Source organism: Antennarius striatus, chromosome 5 (genome assembly GCF_040054535.1).
Source record: "Antennarius striatus isolate MH-2024 chromosome 5, ASM4005453v1, whole genome shotgun sequence".
Lineage (NCBI taxonomy): Eukaryota > Metazoa > Chordata > Actinopteri > Lophiiformes > Antennariidae > Antennarius > Antennarius striatus.
The window spans coordinates 3,990,542-4,015,000 of NC_090780.1; the positions used below are offsets into that span (position 1 = coordinate 3,990,542).

A 24,459-nucleotide genomic window follows, 5' to 3' on the forward strand; every position below is an offset into this window, starting at 1 on the left:
TGAAGTCACCCTGACTATGGCTACTGGAAGTGGTCCAGTCATGTGATGTGTGAGGACTGAGATGGATCACTTGAGCTGCCAAAGAGCACTCCATTTCAGTGTTGAGTTTTAACCCCGTGACCCTGCTGCAGACCAATATCCTCTCAGCTAAAATTAGCAGCTTGACCTGTGGATATTTGTCAAAGTCCCATTTGTGCACAGTGAATTTCATGCCGTGAATTGCACCTTGTTGAATATCGCTGCAGGAACTACAGTATATGACTGGTCTACTGGCCTATGGTCTTTTGTAATCCCTGTTAAATGATGATTAGAAGGGAAAAGAAGCATCACTAATCCTTCACCTCTTGTGGTTCTCAGATGATTTGGTTTAACTGCAGCGATTATAAAGTGTGAATGTTTTCGAATACTGACAGATAAACAGAGAAGCTGAGGCTAAGGGAGATTTCAGGGCTACCATGAGTCGCCTTACATGTAATGTTACACATGAGACTTGGCCAGAGTTTATCGATAAATATGAATTCCTTCATATTTAACAAAACTACATTCCTTTGCAATTGTTCCATATGTGTGAGTAACACTTTAACTGGTACACTTAGTGTGCTCTATTTATGACAAAGATACCAATCGGGGTTCGTCCCTGTAGACAGATGAAGTGGATAATCCTGTAAGACAACACCACAGTTGCATTTATTGTACACTGATACACTTTACCTCACTGGAAAAGGTTACATCAAATTAAAGGTTGTGGGTTAAATAAGGGAAATTTGTGAAATAAATATTTAAAAATTTGATATTTAAAATGTATTTGTATAAAAGTTAAGATAAGGATACCAAAGCCACATGAAATATTACTGTATATGTAAATCAGCAATTTATATTCACATGACTAAGGCCACTCAGTTGTGCAATGTACACACTTAACACATTATGGACATGATGGCCTAAATATTAATGTTGCACCAGAGGAAAATACAATTTGAAAAGAGATCTCAAAAATGTCTTATTTACTTCTCCTAGACAACTATGAGATCTGTAGGTTTTCCAAACTGAGACTAGGGCTTAGTTTGGAAACTAAGCCCTAGTGTCTCAGTTGTTTTTTCTTCCTCAGGAGCAAAAAGATGCACTAAATCTCAATTTAATCTCCTTTTAAGTTTCGGAAGAGATCTCAACAAGATCTAATTTAATTCTCAGAGTTTCTAATTGTCTCACCTATTTCTCCGAGTGAATTTTAGGAGAAACACATTTTAGACAAATAAATTAAAATGAGACTGAGGTGAGAATCTCATATTTGTCTCCTGAGCTATAGAAGAGCAGGCTTTGAGCAGTTAAATTTTCCTTTCTTAGTTGATTGGGGGGGGTTCACATGGACTGGAAATTTTCCCACAAGAGGGCAGTTTATGAAGATTTTCATTGCTCAAAGCAAACATGAGTTGTGTGAGATTCGCTCTCTCATTTTCTATCATTTCTTTCAGCATATATTTCCCAAGGCCCATTTCTTCACATTGCTTTGGTTTGGCTCTGGAATTTTTGAGAAAATTGTCAAATATTTTATTTTCCTTCCCAACAAGTGGTTGTGAAGAGCAAAACAAAAGTGGTGCCATGCTCAAACAGGTAAACACGATTTACCTGAAGCCTAATAAACTTGTGGCATTGTGGTCAATTATATACACAAACTTGTTTAACAGTCACAGCACTAACTAGCTAGCTAACAATAGCTTATTGCATGGCAACATTACGTAAGATTCACAGTTCAACCACCAACGTTATAGTTCTGATCATGAACACATTGTTATATTAGGGTGCACCTTCCTGATAATGAAGTAGTACGGTTAAACACTACAACACAATATGTTCTGAGGGAATGCGTTTTTGGCAGTATTTAGCAAATAAAAAAAAAAATTGTTCTGTTACAGACCTGACAGGTTAACCTTCTGTACGTTGGTGGGGAAACACCCATAAATGTACCGTATGTACATTGTTTGGCAAGATGACACAAAAGAATCCATCAACTATGTGAGTGAAGAGGTTACTCCAGCTAATCTACCAGGTGCAAGACCAGTCAGCATGTATAGGTATGACAGTAGGGGTCCTAACATGAACCCTGTGTGTCCTGATGGAGCCTTTCCCATGTCCGACTGAACTGGTAGAAACTCCTGCGTTCTGGACTAGTGGATCGATTTGATTTGCCCCACATGACTCAGAAGGTGAGGGTGCTGCTCGTGTAGGTTTAGCCCATTTCCCCTCAAAATACATTCAGAATATTTCAGGGACAATAATAGTCAAGTGGTCCGCCCTGAAGGGAGTGTTGTTCCTCCCCAGGGAGAAAAAAAACAGAGCACTGAGTTGACTCCTTGGAGGTAACAGATCTATGTCCAATATATCAACGAAGCATCAGACGCCTGTCACCACATTCTGGTGACCCTCCTTGGGCCTCCTCTGGAAAAGTAGTCCACTGCTTTAGGCTCTACTTCAACTGATATCAGGGACAAAAGGTCTGGAGAGGACCCCCCCCCCCTTGCCAAAGCATCAGCTTCCAAAGGTGAAGCATAGGACCACTTATCTGTTGGTGTATGCCACTGTTACTATGTCGTCTGTTGTCAACAGTAAATGGTGGCCCCAAAGGTGCAGCAACACTTTTTCTAGGGCAATGTGATATACCTTCAACTCTAGAACACTGATATGCTGGGATGCCTATTTGTTTCTCCAGTGGAACATTGCTTCCGGTTCATTTGGTACTAGACACTGTCAGCTAGTTTATGTTATCAGTGTGACCACTCACATTTGAAAACATGGTTATGACCATAGATGTTAACTGCAAATGTAAACAATGCTATAACAAAACTATTCCTATGTGTTTGGCACTGGATTATGGCACCAACATGACCTCTAGTTTCGCTCAAGCTTGGCTATCACCATAGATTTTTTTTGTGTCTAACTGGTCACAAATGTCTACAAGGTATTTTTTCACCCTGCTCAGAATCTAGAATTGAGTCAACAGCACCCTGAGAGGAGTGAGACCTCAACTAATCATTCATTTGGTAGTGAATATAATTCTGTAAGGCAGTTAGAGTGACAGTTCTTCTTGATTTTTATTTGTCTGTGTCTATCTCATCCAACAAATGTCTTGATTTTCCTGACTGAACATCTCAAAATTAGGGTTGAAATGCATACCAGATGGCTGATGTGTATCCACTGGGTCAGCTGGCGACCAGTTCCATGCATAATGTGTAACACGGTATAGACATGAATGTAGTGTCAGTACAGTTAAGTTCACAGAGGTACCTGTGGCTTTGAGACGCACAACAGTTTCATTTACATAATTTGCATTGTATTTTTTCAATCAGTGCTATAAGTACGAATTTCATTGCAAGTTTGACTTAATTTCTGTATTAATATGAATGATATTAGTTGAAATGTCTGACATTTTAAAAAAGAGGTCCAATAGGGCTTATAACACATCATATGTCAGGATTTTTTTACAGACTATCCTACTGCCTGTCAATTCATAATCAGGTTTTGGCTTTTGCTCTATTTATCCTTTATGCCTAATTTTTGTCAACATCTGCAGAATTATTAAAGTTGAAACATAATCATTCTGGGGAGGATCATGGTCACCTCATAGACATTCATTTCAGAAACAATACAATGCTGAAAAGGCAGCTTGAGAACTACTTAAGGTCTTGCCTGTAGTCAGCCATAAGTCAGCCATAAGACAACCACATCGGGACCCAGTTCCCAGACCACAAGAATTCTTTGAGGCTAGCTCTGATTAGTGAGGTCTTTAAACTTCGTTTTATGGAATATCTTGAAACGATTTTGCCATTTTACACAAATAAAATGTAGGAAATTAGTAATAATTACAGTTAACATTGTTTATTCATACACATTTAATGACTATGTTACGAAAATGTGAATGACAGCCAAAGTCCTCTTAAAAACTTTGTTCTTTACATAAACTGACACACTTTTTGGTTTTCTTTGCAGTTCAAGTACTGAACAATACACAGCAGACGACTAAAACTTGAATGTGAATAAGGTTGGATCTGTAATTTTATCTTGTTAAATCTCCGCTCCACTTTCTCTTGTAATTTATTGCTATTGTAGGTAGACCCAGTCAATACACCATAGTCACAGTTGCAATGAAAAACTAAACTGAAAATGTCTAAAAGCACCAAAATATCTATAGATTGTGCCATTGGATGTCATTGCAAACTGCAATACAAGGGTAAACAATCTGCTGTTAAAGAACAAAAGTTCTTTTGTTGATGAACAAAATTTTTATGAACAAATGACGTACACTACTTATTATTATTGTCAGAAATATATTTATCCAAGAAGTCATCAACATACAAACGTAATTGGGGTGACGAGCAGTGCTGCTCGTTGGGGGTTGTGGCAGAAAGGGAAACTGCAGTACGATAACCCGATATGGGGGGGGGGGCGTGTTTGTTCGACCCTTCGAATGTTTGTAAGTTAGATGTTTGTAAATTGAGGACTACCTGAGTGTGTGTGTGTGTGTGTGTATGTGTGCGTGTGTGTATGCACATTACATTTCTCAAAGGCTATTTGTCATTGTTTTGCATTATCGACTTTATTTTATCAAATATTTCAAATCAAAACAACAATATTATTCATATTCAGGTTATTTATTGACCTCTCCGTGGAAATAGTGCCTTGAAAACCTACTTACGTACCTTACCTAAGCTGCTGTAGTTATCATCAGCAAAATGGAGCGTTAAAAGTAAAGTAACTTTCTCTCGAGTAGGTGTTATAACTTTTGGTGTTATAACTTTAATATGATGCTTTGGAGTTAATATTGCTACTGTTTTCATGTGACTTCATGCATTTTTATGCGACTATTTTTGTCTTTAATTCGGCGAAGTGTTGATCAACAAACCATTTTTGCTTAAAATTTAAATTGGTATATCAAAGTGGGGCTGCAAATTCCTAAGATGTTTTTCGTTGCCGCACCGCCCATGCCTGTTTGCTTCTCGCTAATCACAGTTCAGTGTTTTAAGATGTCGGCAAAGCAGCAGTTGATGTGTTCTGAGACCTTTGTTCAAAGAGTTGTGAAACTTGTTCATCCAGTGGAACTGCCAAAAGGGTTTTACGTCGACAGTGTGATAAATCTAATGAAAGTATTGCTTCTGGATCTTTTGACAGGAGGCTTTTCTTCATAGTTTTGCAATTTTTGTTTAACAGCTTTGTCTGCATTTGCTGTGCTTCGATTGTATATTATTGCAAGAATGCGGATTGCAGTTGGAAATGTGGACACTAGCCCAAATTTAGTTTTCCAAAACTGCGTTTTTGTGATATTATTTTCCCATCAGCAAAATAATGTGTGTTAAAAAAATCCTAGGAATATGTGACAAAAAAGTCTCTGTGATTCATACCAGACCTATAAATCCTTAAAATATCACTACAAATTTGTAGTTTAATGTTAGAATGAATAAGTAATTTCCTGGCCCTATATTTATCATGATTTGTTTCTCAAACAAAAGGAAATATTGTGTTTATTTGAGACGTCACTGAGATGCTTATAAGATGTGTCAGACTGATTCATCCTATTACAACAGTGACAATGTTCATAATTCAGAAACATTCCAAAAATCTTGATTTTCTTGCTGATTACTGAAAAGTCTAAAATAGTGATATTGTGTCTGGCTTGTTCTCTGGATGAAAGCTGTCCTGTGTTGCAAATTCTTTGGCTTCATGTGTAATTATGATGAACGTATCAACATCTACATTGTCCATTAAATAAATATGAAGAAAAAAAATATTTCATCAACTTGCATCTTTATCCCAGATCTCTTACAGATCCCTTGATATTGGGGCTCGGGGTCGGGCCCAGGGGGAGCCGCCATCATTGCTTCCAACGAGTGGAGCGCCAATGGTAGCCCAGAAGATGGGCTGGATGGGGACAACGAGGACAGGGCCCTGGACGGGGACGCCGAAGGCGTGTGGAGCCCAGATATTGAGCTGAGCTTTCAGGAGGCCCTTGCCATCTACCCTCCCTGTGGCAGGAGGAAAATCATCCTGTCAGACGAGGGAAAGATGTATGGTGAGTACACAGAATGATCGCCAGAATGACATAAGAACTAAAATCATGTGGAAATTATGTCTGTGATGAATGAACAAAAATGAGAAAAAAATCGATTCCATGGCTAAAAGACTACAAACATCCATCGTACCGCCTTTAAGAGAAATAGAAGCCATTTATTTCCAGCTCTTGTGCTCATGTCGCAGCTTTAACACAGAGATAAATGACGCTCTCCTGAACAAGTCTGTACCTGTTGTGCTGTGACCTCGGGGGCAGGTTCTTCCAGTCACACCAGCACTCTTTGAGCTGGTTATTGAGGTCTCGAGCTCATATCCCCTTGATTTACACCTGTCTTTTTTTTTTTTTCAAGTCTGTAAAGCCTATTTATATTTCCGCTGCTTTCATTGCCTCTTCTCTTCTCCACTACCCTTTCAGTCGCAAAACCAGCTCTTGGTGTTTAATCGCTGAACACCACACAATTTTTTTCTCTACTCACACTGGCGTGAGGTTTGAGTCTGGTTTCTCTTCAATGCTTTCGTTTGATGCTGGATGGCTCGGTGAAATTAACAATAATTAGCACAGCGTGAATTAAGGCTCCGGATCAAAAACATCACCTTGGCATGTGAGAGATTTTATACATGCATATGGTTTCAGAATCATTCAGATGTTTGCTGCAGTGTGTTCATTAAATTGCAGGTGTTGAGCCCACAATGTCCTGAAAAGACTCAGATGTTTTGTTTTTTTTGGGGTTTTTTTTTGCCAAGTTCCTGTGTAGAGTTGCTGACATCCAGGTGTAGGAAATTTAATCCATTTGTCTTTCAGTGTGTTGGTCCCAATTTCCCTTCCCTGTTGTTTTATTTAGCTTTTCAACTTGGAAATTCTGCTGAACTGAAATAAAAAGTGATTGACACAAATTATTCAGCCCTCTTTACTGATCTGTTTGTCATTGCCCTCAAGAAACCTGTTTCTGAAACTGCGAGTCCGCCCTTTTTGTTGATTGACATCTTTACCTCTAAAACCTATAATTGATTCTGCTGAGCAGTCGTAAAAAACGCTGGTCTTTGCCCCTGGAACCTCAGACAAAGTGTGCACTTTGGCAACGTAAATATATTTTTTTATGAAGTTCATTTTTCTGCCTTTCACATTGGATGGGATTCTTTTGGAATGAATCATGGGCATAATTTTGATATCCAAGGAGAAGAACATATTTGAGATAACTCAGCCTACTGCAGCTCCTGTTTTTACTCTGATCCTGGTCTGAAGGAGTATTATAGTAATAAGGAAACAAGTAGAATATTGATGGATTGCTTCACGTAAGATTAGTCATGCATTCTTTTTTTGGGATTTTGTAACATTTAAGTGAAAAATGTTGCAAGTGCTATTTTTAAGCAAGCAAGCAACCCAACAAAACAGTATTTTTCACATTTTCTTGGTCTTTAATATCACATGGCAGCAATTTTACACGTTTTTCTTTTATAATATGGTGTAAATTATTAAAAATAGAAATGGAATTAATTTACAGATGACTTGGTTGTAAGTAATTAATATTTGGAACCTCAGATCATAAAAGGTGGAGGCTGAACCACATGTTGAAGATTTTTTTAGTTTCCTGTAGTTAATTTAACTTAATTTAAATTAATCAAGTATTTCAGCCCAACTTGAAAGACATCAGCATAAAAACAACTACAATGCGCCCTCGCGCATTAAAGTTTGCGACTTCACCTCATTGCAGATTTTTGGGAGGCAGTCACGTGATTCCGCACACTCATTCTATTGGCTGACGGCATCCGGAAGTGCGCTACGTTCCGTGAGTCTTGAACTTAGATGAGACACAAAAGTGCTTTTAAACAGTCGATAAGAGTGTGGGAAAAGGTGATACAGATAGAAGGTGGTTTAATATCAGAATGTGGAGGGTTCCTAAACGTTTAAATTAACGCTAATAATAAGATAAATAGTTTGTCGCTCTATCGTGGATTTCATTAATCGCGTGTGGTTCCTGGAACGAATTAACGGCAAAGAATGAGGGCGCACTGTATTAGTGAAATTGCTTTAGGTGATAATTTTCCCATTTTATTGCAGATAGTTTAACATCATGCTTTAATTTGTGTTCATAAATGGAGCACCAACCAACCACTGCAGGCATGTTTAACTTTAGCTCAACCTTGTCCCTCCTGTGACCCCTGAGACATTTACACATCTATCCCAACCCGATTGATGTTACCCCTATTATCCCCTGACCCCCACTGGCTTTTTGCCCCTACCTTTTTAAGTACTCTGTGCAAAGGGCTGACCTATAATAGGAATGATTTACATTTGTATGTGTGTACAACTGTGTGAATAAAAAAGCTTCAGTACAGCAGGCCCTTGTATAAACATTAGAGATTCTGTCTATTTCATTTGAGCTTTGACTTTTTAAACTCAAGCCAAAACCAGTAATCCATTTTATTTTGCGTTGTGGTTTTTAACAATGTCTGTCAGAAGACACCATATTGTAAGACATATTTGCAACAGACATACAATAATTTGTGATTACTGTGAAACTCCATAAGAGAATATGAAAGTACTGAAGAAATGCAGAATACATTCATCTGACTTACGTGGAACTGAACTGCAGTCGTGAGGCATCGTGTAACTAAGCAGGCACTCCTGAATCTATTCTCCTTCTATCTGGTTGTGTCTGAACTTGTTTATTGCCAACTACCTCTTGAAATTGAAAACAAGGCAGTCAGAGACTGCAACATCCCGCGACACCCCTGAAATCAAAATTTTACCCTGACCGACACATTTTTGCTTTTTGTTTTGTGATTATATCTCATCAGGTTTCAGAGAAATAAAAGTGAACATTTGACCTTGACCTAGTTTTTCAAGGTCAAGGTTGTGATCTAATTTTCATCTCCTTGCCTCCCTGCATATAACCCCTTTAGTTTCGTCCAACTATCTGATCCAGTTCCTGAGATATGGGCAAAAAAATGCACAAAAGTTGAAATTTGACCTTGCCCGAGTTTTCTCAAGGTTAAGGTCAACCTGCAACGGTTGTGAAGTTATTTGGTGGACGGATGGACAGACGGATGGACGAACCGACAACCACTGACACCACTTCTCGTGATTTAATAATCCCAGTGATCTTTGGAACTGGATTTAAATCACAATTACATTCTACTTGTTTGCAGTGAGTTAATTTGTTGTAATTTTTTATTGATGACTAAAGATATCCAATAATTATATAAGTTTTTTTCTTTTGATGGGGTGTGTGAAAATATTTTATGACAAAAATATTGAAGGGGGTAGTTGTGGTTCGACTGCGATTAATGAAACCAATTCTGGTGGAAAATGGTCTTTGTTCAATCTTAGCGATAAAGCCAGATTACAGAAATGCTAAGAAGGAACTAGAAGGTGACAAGAAAATAATTAGACCATTGCTTTGAGAGAAGTGTCATAAATGTGTGAAAGGCATGCAATAGTTTACATTGCACAAAGCCATGCCCACAACAGCTATTAGAGCGAAGGCAACTGCATTACAGAGACACCTCCTGCTGTGGAAAACAACCTTCGGCTGAATGAGTTGAGTTGAGCAAAGCTGCTCATACGTAGTGGAAACCTGGCTTATGACTACTAATTAAATGTAAATACGTGTAATTTACTAAACTACGTGTTAAAGACATCTGTGTGACCCCCAGAGAAGCCTTCATGACGTGAATGCCAGTAGCAGTCAATGCATGTAAGAAGTGTCTAGTGCAGGTATTTCCTTTATGTGGTAATTGATAGGTAATGGATTACCCGTGACCTCCAGTGGCTCAGCTGAAATGTCTGATTGTTGTTTTAAATGAGAAGCCAAAAGAAACAATTATCCAATTATTACATTATAATATATTATTATAATACTAGTTTATGTTATATGACTGTACAAAGAAGATCATAGAGTGAGGGATTAAGATGAGAGCACAAAAATATACCTGTGTCCTGAAGCAGTTACAGTACCTGCTCTCTTTAGTTCTCTGACATCTATCCTCTTGGTACACTGGTGAAAAGCAAACATTACCATGCAATTTTTACATATTTTTTTATTTCAAAAGGTACAAAATGAGCAAGGTCATAAAAGGACATGAAGGAATGAGGTAAATTCAAATAAAGTAATGTTAATATTATAAGTTGAATCAGACAACTTTGCACTTTTGCGTGTTAATACTATCAAGTTGCACATACAGTGAATGAGAAATTCTGCCAAGCTGCATATCTTATGACAAAGGTCAAATAGTAAAAAAGAAACAGAAAAAATGTACAGAGTGGAGTATTTAATAGGAAAACTTGAGTGTTTTTCTGTGTTCTGAGGCCTGTAGGTTCTTTATGTATCAGATTTAGGTAATGAAAAAGAGATGTGAATTTCATTAAATGTCTTCATGCACCACACTAAGCCAATATTATTTGTGCTTTGGATTAAACTTTAATCAGAAAAAATGATAAATGTCCTCAGAAATATTAATGAAATGGAAGAGAAAAGACAAATACCGCCCCCCAATTGAGTATTCCAAGGAATATTCAACCATTAATATTAATTTCCCTTTGATATGACGAAAAATAAAATTATTTCCATGTTTCCTTCATTGTGAGATAATGTCAGACGGAAATAGAATCATCAATTTGAAATCAGCTGTAACAAGTTCAACCTCTGCATACTGTCCTCTGATAAAAATGATTCACACTACCTTTTGTGGTGGAAGATGTACCGGGGTAACCATGCATCACTTCCCAGTTGTAATAGTGGGATAATTTTTGGTCCCGTTTAACAGGATGGTGTCTTGTCTCAGCCTTCATACTTTTACCATGAGAACGTCAACAAAGAGGCAGGCTGTGCACAAACTTGCCCCCTTAGCAACAAACTGTCAGGACCCCTTTTAAAGAGACCTGCTTTTTTCTACGCCACTAAACACCCTCTCAATTTACAGTAAGTCATCTGAGGCTCTGCTGGCAGAGCCGAGCCATGCCCCAGAAGAAGGCTTCTCAAGGTGATTATCTCAGACTTCTAAAAGCTGCGCTGACGTGAGGTTGGGGGAATGTTAACGATTTCTCTGTATGTAATACTGTCTACCTTGCAGTCTCAGACTTGGAGTGACCTCCAAAAGGAGATAAGTCATAATTCCCATTGGGAAAGCCACTTTCTCTGCCAATTTTTTCTTTATTTCTTTTTTTTTTTTTCATTTGCTGGGAAGTCACTTCTAATTTCCATTGCCTGCTTTATAGATGTGTATTGTTAGTTCTGCAAATCTGTCTAGACTTCTCAACGGCTCAAGGGTGACGAAGAGTTCAAAGGAACCCACCACTTGATTTAATACTGACTCCAGTTTCAGAATGCAAAAAAAAGAACACAGCAAGAACCTTCACTCCAGCATGTTGTGTCCTGAGATTATCTAACTGTAAAAGGACTTTCATAAAACATGAATATCTTAGAAATTCTTTTTTTTTATTTGTTAAGCTATGCAACCCATAGCCATTCAGCTTAGCTTCAAACAGCAAGCCTTGTTCTGTCAGAAGTTTACAAAATACACTTACGGCACCTCTTACAAGCATTAATGAGCAGGTTACACCTTATGTTTATTGATTTTTTATAAATGTGAAAGTGTAATTACGGTAATCCTGTGGTGAACCAAGATGTTGTATGTACAATTCAAATCAACAAGATATTTCATTTTAATGAGCTTCATAGTGGGTGGCATGGTGGTGCAATGAGTAGCGCTGTTGCCTCACAGCAAGACAGTTTCAGGTTTGATTCCTTTCTGTGAAGGGTTTGTCTGTTCTCCCCGTGTGTGTGTGTGTGTGTGTGTGTGTGTGTGTGTGTGTGTGTGTGTGTGTGTGTGTGTGTGTGTGTGTGTGTGTGTGTGTTCATGTGTGTGTGTGTGTTCATGTGTGTGTGTGGGTTCTCTGCGGGTTCTCAGGTTTTCTCTCACCTCCAAAAAACATACAGTTTACCTGTACAGTACTTGAATTGGCCACACCAAATTGTCCATAGGGGGTGTGTGTCAGCGTGTGTGGTTGTTTGTCTTTCATGTTACACCTTGATGAGCTGGCGTCTAATCCGGGGTGTACCCCATCTTTTAACTGTAGCCGGCGGGGATAGGCTCCAGCAGACTTGTGAACTTCAAGATGGATGGATGGATGGATGGATGGATGAAGTTGTAAAGTAGCTGGTTTGCTTATCTTTGGATAGAGACCTACAACCGCTACTACTTTAGCTTGTAGGCAACTTGCGGTCGTAAGTTTACCAGAGAGATTGGACAGCGGTATCCACACTGTTCATTTCAGCTCTGCAACAGACATACTTCCTAAAATACTTTTTATTTTCTATTTCATTCTGCAAGTATGTAAAATTCACTTGTGGGTGATGATCTACAGTTTCATTTGAAGTGCAGATGCAAAAAAAATCAGAGTAGTTGCTGCTCAGAGGCATTTGTTCTTTGTTAAATAGTTGGCACATTTAAAAAAAAATTGTGTGTGTGTGTGTCAAGAAATGTTGCCTGTCTTGTTTTGCTTTGGTGCTGTACTGACATGTTGTTCCCCTGCGTTTTCTGGCCTAGACAGGTATGTCAAACCCCTGACACGCACCTCTGTCTCTCAGCCCTGCAGCTGTCACTTCTGCAATGCATTTTGGGCGCAAAAAAAGAAGAAGATTTCAGCGCTAGAGGGAGGCTCACGCCTGTTTTGAACTTTCAAGGGGCCCATTAGGAATTAGCTGCAGGTTCAATGCTTGTGCAACGTTGTGAGAAATCAAAGTGTAAGGGTATAAGAGGGCCTGGGCTCTGTAATGATGACTGAGCAGGCCTTCCCTGTCAGCCCCCTCACTGAGATGTCAGGAATGTTTTCAGTCATGGGTGAGCAGTATGTTAGCAATTCAGGATTACCTCAATGTTATGAGAAGGGAGGAGGGGAGAGAGTATGGATGGAGAAAGGCTGCAGGAGAGAGAGAGAGATGGAGGTGGGGGTGGGGATGAGGAGTGAAGAGAGATTCCTTTTTACTCACTATCTTAGCATGGAAGTGGAAAATTCCAGCGCTTATGTAGTAAAAGTAAAAGATAGGCGTGCCCAGTCGGCGAATAGGTTAAGAATGGAAGCCTGCAGCCATCTGAGTGGGTGTTGAGCAACCGACAGTCATGAGCAGCTCAAAGACGGGGGGGGGGTTTGAAACGTAACGTGTGGGGGAAATTAGTGGCAGATTGTGAGGCTGGCGTACGATTGTGTAAAGCGAGTGGCAGTGTCTGTTTGCCTGCACCTGTCATGTTCCCCCGCTGTGTGGCCCAGCCTCATGCACACCTTGTCAAATTGGAGCAGATCTCGGTTGCCATTGACGACAACCAGACCAATTACTCATAACTTGTGTATAAACAGTCCCAACTACTTTGTATTGCTTTACCGTTGCGAACAGGCGTCCCGTCATAAGCATCAACTCATACTTTTGAGTTCAGACATCATTAAAATGTGGAAAAAAACAAACATTTTGTAATAGTTGTGGATTTAACAGGAGCAGTATTTTATTCATTCATTCATTCATTCATTCATTCATTCATTCATCCATGAATCATTTTCCTGAAGGCACGATCAGTAATCGTCTTGTCCCAGCAGCAACTTAAATGGTCAGAAAATAAGATTTAAAAAAATGATTAATTCAACAAACGAATGAAAGATTGCTTTATTCTAAAGTCTTTTAAAGTTACACCAATCTATATGTTTTAATAAAACAATCCCATCATAATGTGCGTGAGATTTATTTTATGTCAGTTCACCGGCAAAACTCCACTTGTGAACATTAGCAGTTGGACGTGTGACTCCTAGTTTGTGTTTTATATCAGTGTATGAAACTTCTCAATATGATGTTTATGAAATCCAGTGCAGAAGTCTGAGGTGGGGTTATTGTGATGCACCCCCCCCTTCCCCCACCCTCTCTGCTCCTCCTGTGAAGAGATTGAGAGTGACAGTTGTGCGGGGGTCGAACTGGCATTGTTCTCTCCCTGCCCTCGGCTGCCGGGATGGTCAGCAGCAGGTGCTGCTGTCATTTGAGTGCGGGGTCACACAGTGGTGTTGTTTTGGGAAAAAGGGCTTCATGGCTGCCAGGTGGCAGTTGTTGGCACAGACAGTTCTGGCTTTGTATTTCCTGCAAGAGTTACAGCTTCAGCTGCCCTTCTAACCGATGACCCCGTCGACTAAACTTAATGGCCCCCATTGCAGGCTTTAACCCACGCTTCTCCCGGAGCTGGAAGCGTATATGAGCATGTGTTTGTTTGCCAGCGCTCTGGCTGTGTTCATTGGCCCGGGCCAATCAGACTGGATAGCACAGATGTGACAGGCTCAGAGGAATGCTAGGAATGCGGAGGCGCTGCAGCGGGCGTGTCCATCCTTGGCCCAGGGCACGGGGGGGGGGACGGGCCAGCTCAGTATCGGCAGACTCTTCAGCTCTGGTCTCTTGGCCGACAGCCGGGCTGACTGGTTGGAGAGTATGGTAAGTACTGCAAACCCACTGGAGATGGCCTGCAGTACTTTTATGGTAATTGCTCAAACCAGGGCCTTCTGGAGGCTGACTGCTAAGAAGCGAACATAAAAAACCCCCCCGCACTTCTTCTCTTGTCATTATGTGCCCTGCATATTCTTTGTTGAAGTGTCTGTAAGACGGCACAGTCCGACCAGTTTTTGTTGTTGTGAGTTAATGTCTACAAGTTCAGACAAGTGTAAGGCATTGTTCATATTGATATAGTTCAATCTTTACTTTTGGCCCGTTTTCATGACAGAAACACAGCAAATATGTGACTTTGCAAAGAAAAGATGTGAAAACTTTTTTTTTTTTTTTTTCCTTTTAGACATTTGAATTCTTGATGCACCAGAAAGTTTTTTTTGTTTGTATTTTTTTGCATTGGCCCCGTCTGCATCTTGGTGAAAAGGTGGTGCTTGTTATATCTAATGTAAAGAGGATGATGGAGGCCCAAAGTAGCAGACTGTTCCCTGTACAGCCTGTTTGTGCAGAATGTCGAGGGTATGTGCGATGTCATGAAAAACAAAGTTCTGTTTTCTTAGCAATCTGTAATTAGGCTTCAGGACCGTGTGGTCTGATGATAAGCTGAATGAAAACCTGCAGATAAAAGAAGAAAATCAACTTTTAATATCTGACTTATTCTTGATGAGAAATACATTTTTATACAGTACAGGAAAGAGGTGTTATTGTGACGTCTGACCTGTGACAAAAGTGTGTTTGCCATGGGTCTGAGGAGCTCTGGGAAAGGTCACGCTGATGTTAACAAGATACGAATTACAAGATGTTAATTCAAAATATGACAAGAGTGCCACCTTTTGCCCAATTCAGGGTATTATTTCTAATATCAGGAAACATCTTCTATCATTTCGTATGTATTTTTATTTGGTTTTAACCTTGTTTTGTGTTGTTTTTAAGACTTTTTTTTTTCTTTGCAGGTCGCAATGAATTGATAGCACGGTACATCAAGCTGAGGACGGGAAAAACTCGCACAAGAAAACAGGTAAACAAGTGAAAAGGCAGAAACATCACAACACTGCACTGCATCACAACTGCAGTTTGTCACGAGTTTGGTTTAATTTTTGTGTTACTAAACAACAAATCACATTAAAAGACCTAAAATTGGGATTGATTACTTTTTATGCCGGTTAGTCTTTTTAAAATGATAAAATATATTAATTATTTTATAAAACTGAGAAATAAAGTACAGTTGCATCAATCTGTTAGACGCAGTATTTCTTTGCTGAATGTAGACCAGTCCATATTTTTTGGATATATACTGCGGAGAAGCTTATTTTAATTATTTTTCCATGAAAAAAAAGAAAAGAAAAGAAGGATTTCTGTTGAAAAAATGCAAAATAAAAAAGTAATAAGGTACTTACTCCACCAGGGTAAATAGTGCCTTTGTGAGGGACTATATTTTATAGCTGTATATTTAAAAAGATGATCAGCAGGTTTATGTGGTGTTTACTCAGACTAAACTGCAATGTTCATATTTATTATAATGACAAAACATATCAAAAGTATATCTCTGTGTGCAATAGAATTATATCACACTCAGACAGGTGTGTGTGCGCGTGGGTGTGTGTGTGTGTGTGTGTGTGTGTGTGCGCGCGCCACCTCGGAACATGCATGTGCGTGTATGTGTACACAACTTGAGTTTGTGTTGTTTTTTTATGCTCAAAAACTGTTTCACACCCCTTTAGGTGTCTAGTCACATACAGGTGTTAGCACGGAAGAAAGTTCGTGAATACCAGGCGGGTATAAAGGTAGGTGCCGCTGGCCTGCCTCCCGGCAACACTGACGGGGCTTCCCTTTCCTCTTTGGTTACGGCTTCTCTCTTTCTTCCCTTGTCTTTTCTCTCCCTGTCTCCTTTTCCTCTTCCCTCCTCTTGGCTATTCTTGTGTGCAGGTTTCTAGCCACTTGCAGGTTCTCGCCCGGAGAAAATCTCGCGAGATCCAGTCAAAGCTAAAGGTATGCGCTTCACCGCGGGCTCGGCGGGGGCTGCTGAAGGCTTGGCTTTTGCACTAACCTGCAAATTTGCGCTGGTTAATAATCAAATATGGCTTTGATGCAAGGTTAGCTCACCTGCGAGGTAGGGTTTTTTGCAAGCTTGGCAAGATAAATGAGATATTCTCAAGGAGTCACCTCCGCAGTCCATGCATGTAGCGCACAAACTGCTTTTTAACTCTATCAGAGCTGCATGAACTGGTTTCACCGCTCCTCTATGACAGTATGGTAGCTGATTTTTATCCCAATTCTCTAGAGCAATACAGCATATGCTTTTATGACTTGTACAGTAATTTAATCGCCAGACTGTGACGCTCCAGTTATGCTTCTGCAGCACTTTACTCCTCTGAGACTTTTTCCTTCTTTAAAAATCTCCCTACTGTGATACTTTGAGTTCCTTTTCAAAATGTTGATGTTGTGAAATTACAGTCAAAAAAAAAAAAAAAAATCTTGACTGTTCTCATTATGGATCCTTTTCCAGTCCATTTTCTCATGCTTTCTGTGGTTGTTGCATATTTGCATATACATAACACAGTCATGGGTAATAATTTAGTCATTCTAACAAATTAACCTTTTAATGCAGACTAATCTTCAAATGAACACCCGTCTTAACAAGTGACATAAGTGTCTTCCAGATTAATCTATAAAAGATAAATTTGCCATTGTTTCAGGAACATTATTGCCCTTACATATAAATCCAATATCCATTGACTTTGGTGACTGTATAATATACAGCAGGAAAAATCTACTGATGCATCCAGTGATAGAAGGATTTGAGTTTTAACTGTGTTCTCCTTCTCTCTCCTGTTTATCTGGAAGTTTCTGTACAAACAAGTTTTACACAATTTTCGTAGGACCAACATTTTTAAGGGTTAGCGTATCTACAGTCATGACTCACTGTCTGTCTTTGTCTTACATTTCAAGTTAAATGTGTAATTTACTCTCAGGTAGAAGCGTAAAGGCATAAACTGAAATGCACTATGTGTGTACTTTGATAGATAGATAGATATACTTTATTTATTCTAAACTGGGAAATTTATTACAGTGGTACCTCTACTTACGAAATTAATTGGTTCCGGAAGAAATTACGAAAGTAGAAAATTTCGTAAGTAGAGACGCGTTTTCCATGGAAATGCCCTAATCCGTTCCAAACCCCCCAAAATTCAGACATAAATGTTTTATAAAGCATAAAAATGCATCAAAACATGTAACAAATACATGTTACGACTAGATTATTACACAATAAATGAGAGTTGTGCATAACGTAAAAAACAAAGAATAGAATAAAGAATAAAAATGATGGTCATTTACCTTTTAACTGCTGTCCTCATTGTTTTTTGCCCTCTTTGGTTCCTGCGCTCGTATCTCAAGATGCCGAACAACAGAGTGAATTCCAGTCCTCCTTCTGAACTTCTCCAACCACCCACGCGATGCCTTAATCTCCTTAAACTTCCTTTTGTTTTAATAACGTGGTGATTGTAGATGCATTACGGCCATATTCTTTGGTGAGATCAACCAAACGCATCCCTTTTTCTTGCTTTTCTATGATCTCTTGCTTTGTTTATACGGACAAAAAAACTCTTTTCTTCGTCTTTTCTTTTCTTCTTTTCTCCGTCACTTTCTTGGAGTCCAGAGCGAATACGTACTTAAAAAGTTCATACAGTATATTTAGCAAAACTATCAGACTACCTCAGGGGTCGAGTGCCGAATGACAAGGACCCTGCACAAACGCTGATCTAGCTCCACACAGAGGTGGAGTGGCATCCCTCTTAGCCAATGGGATGCCAGGAAGATACTAGGTAATAGCCAATGGCAGAGCAGCTATGCGAATGTTGCGTTCAGGAACCTGTGGGAGCTGCGACTATCAGCCCATACTGTGTTTTATACTTCATGTAAGTCAAAATTTCTTTCGTAACTGCTGAGAAATTTTGTAAGTAGAAAATTTTGTAAGTAGAGACATTCGTAAGTAGAGGTACCACTGTAGTTTGCTGTAATAAACTAATATTGTTTTCATGCCTTTATTGTTTTATACAAACAACAATCCGCATTTTGTCTGTCTCACACAACATGAACTATTTACGATGGGACGGTTCTATTTTACTATAATCATGATCTATTTGGAGTGTAATGTAGTTGACACATTTGGATATTTTATGCTCCCTGTTGGACAGTTTCATATTTTCGCTGTTGGATAACAGCGCTGGAAACAGTTTTCAATGCTGTGCTTCCTTTAACTTACACACTAGCATTTAAAAACTAAACTCGTGTCTGGGGTGGATCTATTGGTAAAAATAACTACAATGAAGGGTTGTTGCAGTAAACCTCAAAACATATAACGTAACACATAATAATAATAATAATTGTAGTCGGCTTTTCAAAATTCTTGCAGTTGCTTTAAAGGTAAAAAGAAAAATAACATTTAAAAACAGGAGTAAAAGCACATTAATATCAACTTGTTACAAGTAACAAATTACATCGTGATCAGAAATTATTATTTTACTGTTTCGTGTTTTGATTGCTGTCTAATAAAATTATTCGAAGCAAAACTTTTTTAAAAAAAAATTATATAATTTAAATAATTTCCAGCAAAAATTCTGTACACAGTAAAGTACAAAAGATGGTGATAAGCATTCTTCTAAAAGTCCAAGAAGCTTCAGATAAACATGATTTATTACACATCACGTAGAAACCATAGAAAGATGCAAACTTATATCACACACAAATACTAATGCACCCAAAAATCTTACTTGATCATCATTCAGAACTGCCAAGTACTAATGGTGTCTCTCTTTTTTGATTCAGGCGATGAATTTGGTAAGTGAATCAGATTTATGCTTCCCTGCCCCTCTCTGTTTGGCAGCACCAGTGCACTGTCCCCTTGCTAAGGCCCTCTGCTGGCATGGCGTCCCATCTCATATTGCTCTTCTGTAATGAAGCGATGCTCAGGAAATAGCCATGCTTTGAATACAGTATCCTGCCTAATACATCATAATCCCCCATAGTCTCCCCCAGAACCCAAAGGCTTGCTTGCTATGTGTAAGGTGCCACGCTTTGATTTGCGTTCCTGCTTCTGAAGCGTCTTTCCTCTAATAGCAAAGTTCTAGTTTAATTAGCTTTAAGGCATAATATGCAGTAAATGTCAGTTAAACAGAAAACCAGCTGAATGGATGCAAACACTAATGGCAAAGTAAGTTGCATGATGAATGAAGAGAGGAAATAGGGCCATATGAATAATAAACAGCAACACACGTTCTGACACCGCCGTACAATCCTGCAGGAAGGGATCACATTGCACGATTTTGAAATGTGGTTAAGGCTCCATGTGGATGTTGTGTTCGTGTTGTTAATCCCTGGGTTAGCAACTCACAGTGAGGACTATATGAAAACCTTGTGCTGTTACAAACCCCTGCCCAAAGGTCAAATATGTTCCAAAAGCATTAAAATAATAAGAAAGCTGGATGGCAGGGTCTCAGCAAGGCTAGACTATTCCAATGGGTCACAAATCATGATTTAATTCATTGTGAGTCTGTGCAGTGATATCTTTTCTTTTCTTTTTTTTGTCTTTGCATATTATGCCTTTAAGTGTGTTCTTTTCAAACACAATAATAGAACCGAAGGATGCCTTTTTAAAGTTTGTTCGGTACAAAGGAAAGCTTTGAAATGTTCGTAGCTTAGATCTCTCCATATGAATCTGTGTTTACCTCTTTCTGCCTGTTTCAATGACGCAACATTGATATGATCTTCATAGGAAACTTGTGCAACTTATGTGAAAATCTGCATCCTCCAAACAATGCAATCTCTTTATTCTATTTTTCCTGTGGTGATTGCGATAAAACACTCACATTGTGTCGTCAAGCTTAAATACCACCGTGGAGCAGCACTGTGTCATCTTCTCTGTATTTCCTTTCGCTTAAGACTGTCTGTCAAACTGCTTTTCCAAAAAACATGTTGGCTCTATTATGTTTTGAGAATAATAATTCGATTTTTAAAATGTTCTTGTCCAGCTAATGTAATTTTACGATGCTCTTTAAAATGATTACATCTAGTTTTAGATTGTTATCATCTGCTCCTGTGCAACAATTTAATGCAAAATGAGGTTGTGTCGCCACCTTGTGGTTGATAATTATCATTGCTGACTTCATTCACAGGATCAGGCATCTAAAGACAAAGCTTTACAGAACATGGCAGCGCTGTCCTCTGCACAGATCGTCTCCCCTAGTATGATCAAGAATCATCTTCCACCACTGCCTCCTGCCCCCTACCAACCAACCAGAGTGAGCTTTGTTTGCTCTACAGTTACAACACATTTACATTTTTTTATTTCATTTTATATTACAACCACAAAAAATACTTTTCAGCTGATGGAAATGTGTTAATACTGTATTGCAAATTAATCATGTTTTCTAAATCTCCAGTTCTGGCCTCCTATCCCAGGGCAGCCAGGACCTTCTCAGGAGTAAGTTAACAGCTTTACCGACCCCACAGGATGGGGTTTCTTTAGTGAGATTGGTGCTAGAATTGATTCATAAATGAGTGACGCAAGGGGGTTAGGTGTTAAGCCAGGTGGGTATTGTAGGGCATGTTTAACAGATCACATTTTTGCACACCAGGCTGGTCGTAGACGTCAACCCGGGAAGGGCTCCTGGGTTCGGTCGCACCAGCCATGCGTAAGTTCGCCCTAGCCGAAGTCCAACTGTGAACACAAAGCAGCACTAACTCTTCCTCTGCACTGTATTGTACTGTATGTCTCCTGCACTGATGTAATCCACCACCAGGCAAATGAACTGCTTCAAATTCAATTTTGGAAGAAAAACCTTGTGTACACAGAAGTACTACAAAAGAAAAAAAAACCTGAACCTGTCAGTATTTGTGTATTTGACAATAAAAGTAATTGTTGAATAATTAAGAAGCAATGAAGCAGGTGGACTTACGCCTAGCTGGTGCAACAAAACATTAACACACCGACTAACACATTTTTCACACAGTATTCACTAGAAACAGAAATATAGTGAACTCCATGTGCCTCAGACATGGGTTTCACAGAGGTCACTGCCTCACTGCACTTTTCATTTTCTTTCAGCATCAAACCTTTTGCACAGCCACCGTACCCGAGCTTATCAGGTCCTGTTCCGCAGTCCATAACGAGTAAGTGTGACGGAGCAAATGAATGAGGAGTTTAATAAGAACACAACCAGTGATGGCTGCTGTATTAATGTGTTCAGGTTACGAGCCCCTGGCCCCTCCTCCTGCACCAACAGCTACTGCCGTGCCAGTGTGGCAGGACCGGACCATCGCCTCATCTAAGCTGCGGCTGTTGGAGTACTCAGCCTTCATGGAAGTCCAGAGAGACCCAGACAATGTGAGCGAATATTAATGATACGGATCCCCACGTTCAGATATGGATAGATTGCTAAAACAAGAGGAGGGCACGGTCTGTATGTATGGCAGTAACTATTCTGTAAAATAAAATGTTGTTTCTTGCTGTAAAACCGGGGCAACCATTTAAATTTGGTTAAGAGTAGTATTTTTTTTAAGAGAACAGGTTTTGTGTAGCTGTGTTTAGACAGAACTCTGTACAGACCTGACATCTCTGAACTGAATCCTCTCCTCTCTCCTTAATAATTTAAGCAGCAGATTGGTCAAGTTTGATTCTGGTGTTAACCGTGTCCTATGTCGTGTCCTGTGTCTATGTTCACAGTATAGCAAACACCTGTTTGTCCACATTGGACAGACCAACCCCTCCTACAGCGACCCGCTCCTCGAGGCCGTGGACATCAGACAGATCTATGACAAGTTCCCCGAGAAGAAGGGTGGCCTCAAGGAGCTTTATGAGAAAGGCCCTCAGAACGCCTTCTTCCTAGTTAAATTCTGGGTGGGTTGTTATTACCGCGTACAACTTATTAGTTATTGTTGTGTATTTATGTGTGTGGGTTGTTGTTTTTTTAGTTATCTTAGTGGGAGGCTATTCTAAACTAATGAAACCCTATGATGATACTTAAGCTTTATCCAGCTAGCATTTGCAGCCCATATAAAATCCACTGGAGATGTTTTTTATTCACTTCACACTTTCCCAGATAAATTGACGATGATTTTTTTTCCTTTTCTGTTGGTCAGTGTTTTTCTTTGCATAGTTGAATACTATATTATGGACCTTACTTGAAACTCATTTTGTTCTTGCTACCTAAAAATTCATTCATTCATTCATTCTCGCTATTAATCAGATTAAATGTACACCTTCCTCTGCAGGCGGACCTGAATAGCAGCGGCATGCAGGATGGCCCTGGTTCTTTCTATGGCGTTAGCAGCCAGTACAGCAGCCTGGAGAATATGACAATCACTGTTTCAACCAAAGTCTGTTCGTTTGGCAAGCAGGTTGTTGAGAAAGTTGAGGTAAGATTTTGCAGCGATTCTTGATTCTGTTTGCACACATATGTCCATATTATTTACGTGGAATCTCCTTCTTGCAGACGGAATATGCCCGGCTGGAAGGAGGAAAGTGTGTTTACAGGATTCACCGCTCTCCCATGTGCGAGTACATGATCAACTTTATCCACAAACTCAAGCATTTGCCTGAAAAATACATGATGAACAGTGTTCTTGAAAACTTCACAATCCTACAGGTAATATGTTCGTAGGTTTGGGGAGTTTTGGAGGAATATTTGATAATTGGATGTTGGTATACATTTATTATCTGAATTGATTGGATTGTCACATTATTGTGTCTGCAGTATTTGTTAACAGACTGCTGTCATATTTCTTACTGTCCATTTGCCCCACAGGTGGTGACAAATCGTGACACCCAGGAGACCTTGCTCTGTATAGCGTTTGTTTTTGAGGTTTCCACAAGTGAACATGGAGCTCAGTATCATGTCTACAGACTTGTTAAAGACTAATAGTTCTTCAGAGAAGTTTTGGAAGAGCCAGCCAAAAGTGTGACACAATCTCTCTGTGACCAGCAAAACCCATCCAGGAAAAAACAAACGCTCAGTCAGTCCTAGACTGAACTAAGATGGACACCGTTTATGCTTTAAAAAAGTGTTGCTCGCAAGGAAAAAAGTGAATCTTAACCAGCCGACACAAAGAAATTTTTGAAGAATTATGGACTTTTTCAATTAGCTATCTTCCATGTGTTTAAACATGCCTTAGATGAAGTGGTTAACTTTCCCAAGGTGATTGATGGAGCTTGAAATGTTTTATTGAGGGAATGAGAATGTGTCTATGGTTGAAAAGACTCTTATGCACTAAGAGAAGTGCGTGTAAGATTGAAACAAATAAAGAGAGAACACTTCCATGGAAGGAGAAAAACCAGAGCCAAGTGGTGTTGTTACAGTAGGTTTGTTAAGAAAGTGCCTTTACCCCAAAGATGACATCATTGCCTGCCACTTTGGAATGCCTTTTCTACTACCTCTTATTTTTGAACAAATAACTAATTGTCACACAGGTTTATTTAAAAAAAAAAATTGGAAAGAAAGCACTCAGATCAGTTTTTGTATTGCAGCAAGCAGAGGAATGAGATGGGAGTTAATAAATATGTAGCCTGTTGTTTTATTTAAAAAATAAATAAATAAAAGCCCAAGTTTTACAGTCCACGTGTACAGGGAGAAGGTTTATTGTGTTACCTTACTATTTAGTTTTTAACTTTTAATGTGATATTATGCAGTTAAAAAACCAGGTCTTATCAGCGTCTATCTCTAAAGATCTGTGACACTAGGGATGCTTTGTGCCACTGCTAGCCTCAAATAAAATCAGGGCTTTTCCATCCTCACTCGATCCCCTGTAATTTCTCTTGAAGACCTGTGCTTGGTTGCACTTAAATATCAAGAAGTGGAGGGTGAAGCAACAGCAGTGCATATTTTCTGCCTTGAGTTATGTAGCCTAATGGAAAAAAAAAGTGTTGTTT

At 39.3% G+C, this 24,459-nt stretch overlaps 1 protein-coding gene across 9 annotated transcripts in view; it reads left to right on the forward strand.

Moving 5' to 3' along the window:
* The window catches only part of LOC137595203 (transcriptional enhancer factor TEF-5-like), a 34,915-nt gene that overhangs the window by 9,472 nt on the left and 984 nt on the right, over positions 1-24,459 (forward strand). The window contains exons 3-16 of one of the 9 annotated variants that reach the window (XM_068315118.1): positions 5,807-6,061; positions 15,488-15,552; positions 16,256-16,318; positions 16,461-16,523; positions 19,362-19,373; positions 20,708-20,833; positions 20,975-21,015; positions 21,170-21,226; positions 21,640-21,704; positions 21,782-21,918; positions 22,258-22,431; positions 22,806-22,949; positions 23,027-23,179; positions 23,339-24,459. The exon at positions 23,339-24,459 is cut by the window's right edge and continues 984 nt beyond it. In XM_068315118.1, the coding sequence (XP_068171219.1) occupies positions 6,055-6,061; positions 15,488-15,552; positions 16,256-16,318; positions 16,461-16,523; positions 19,362-19,373; positions 20,708-20,833; positions 20,975-21,015; positions 21,170-21,226; positions 21,640-21,704; positions 21,782-21,918; positions 22,258-22,431; positions 22,806-22,949; positions 23,027-23,179; positions 23,339-23,452 (1,221 nt within the window). In that variant the 5' untranslated portion in view covers positions 5,807-6,054 and the 3' untranslated portion in view covers positions 23,453-24,459. Of the gene's footprint in view, positions 1-5,806; positions 6,062-15,487; positions 15,553-16,255; positions 16,319-16,460; positions 16,524-19,321; positions 19,374-20,707; positions 20,834-20,974; positions 21,016-21,169; positions 21,227-21,639; positions 21,705-21,781; positions 21,919-22,257; positions 22,432-22,805; positions 22,950-23,026; positions 23,180-23,338 lie in introns of those variants that run through there. The other 8 variants (XM_068315120.1, XM_068315119.1, XM_068315123.1 and 5 more) reach the window with 8 other exon arrangements.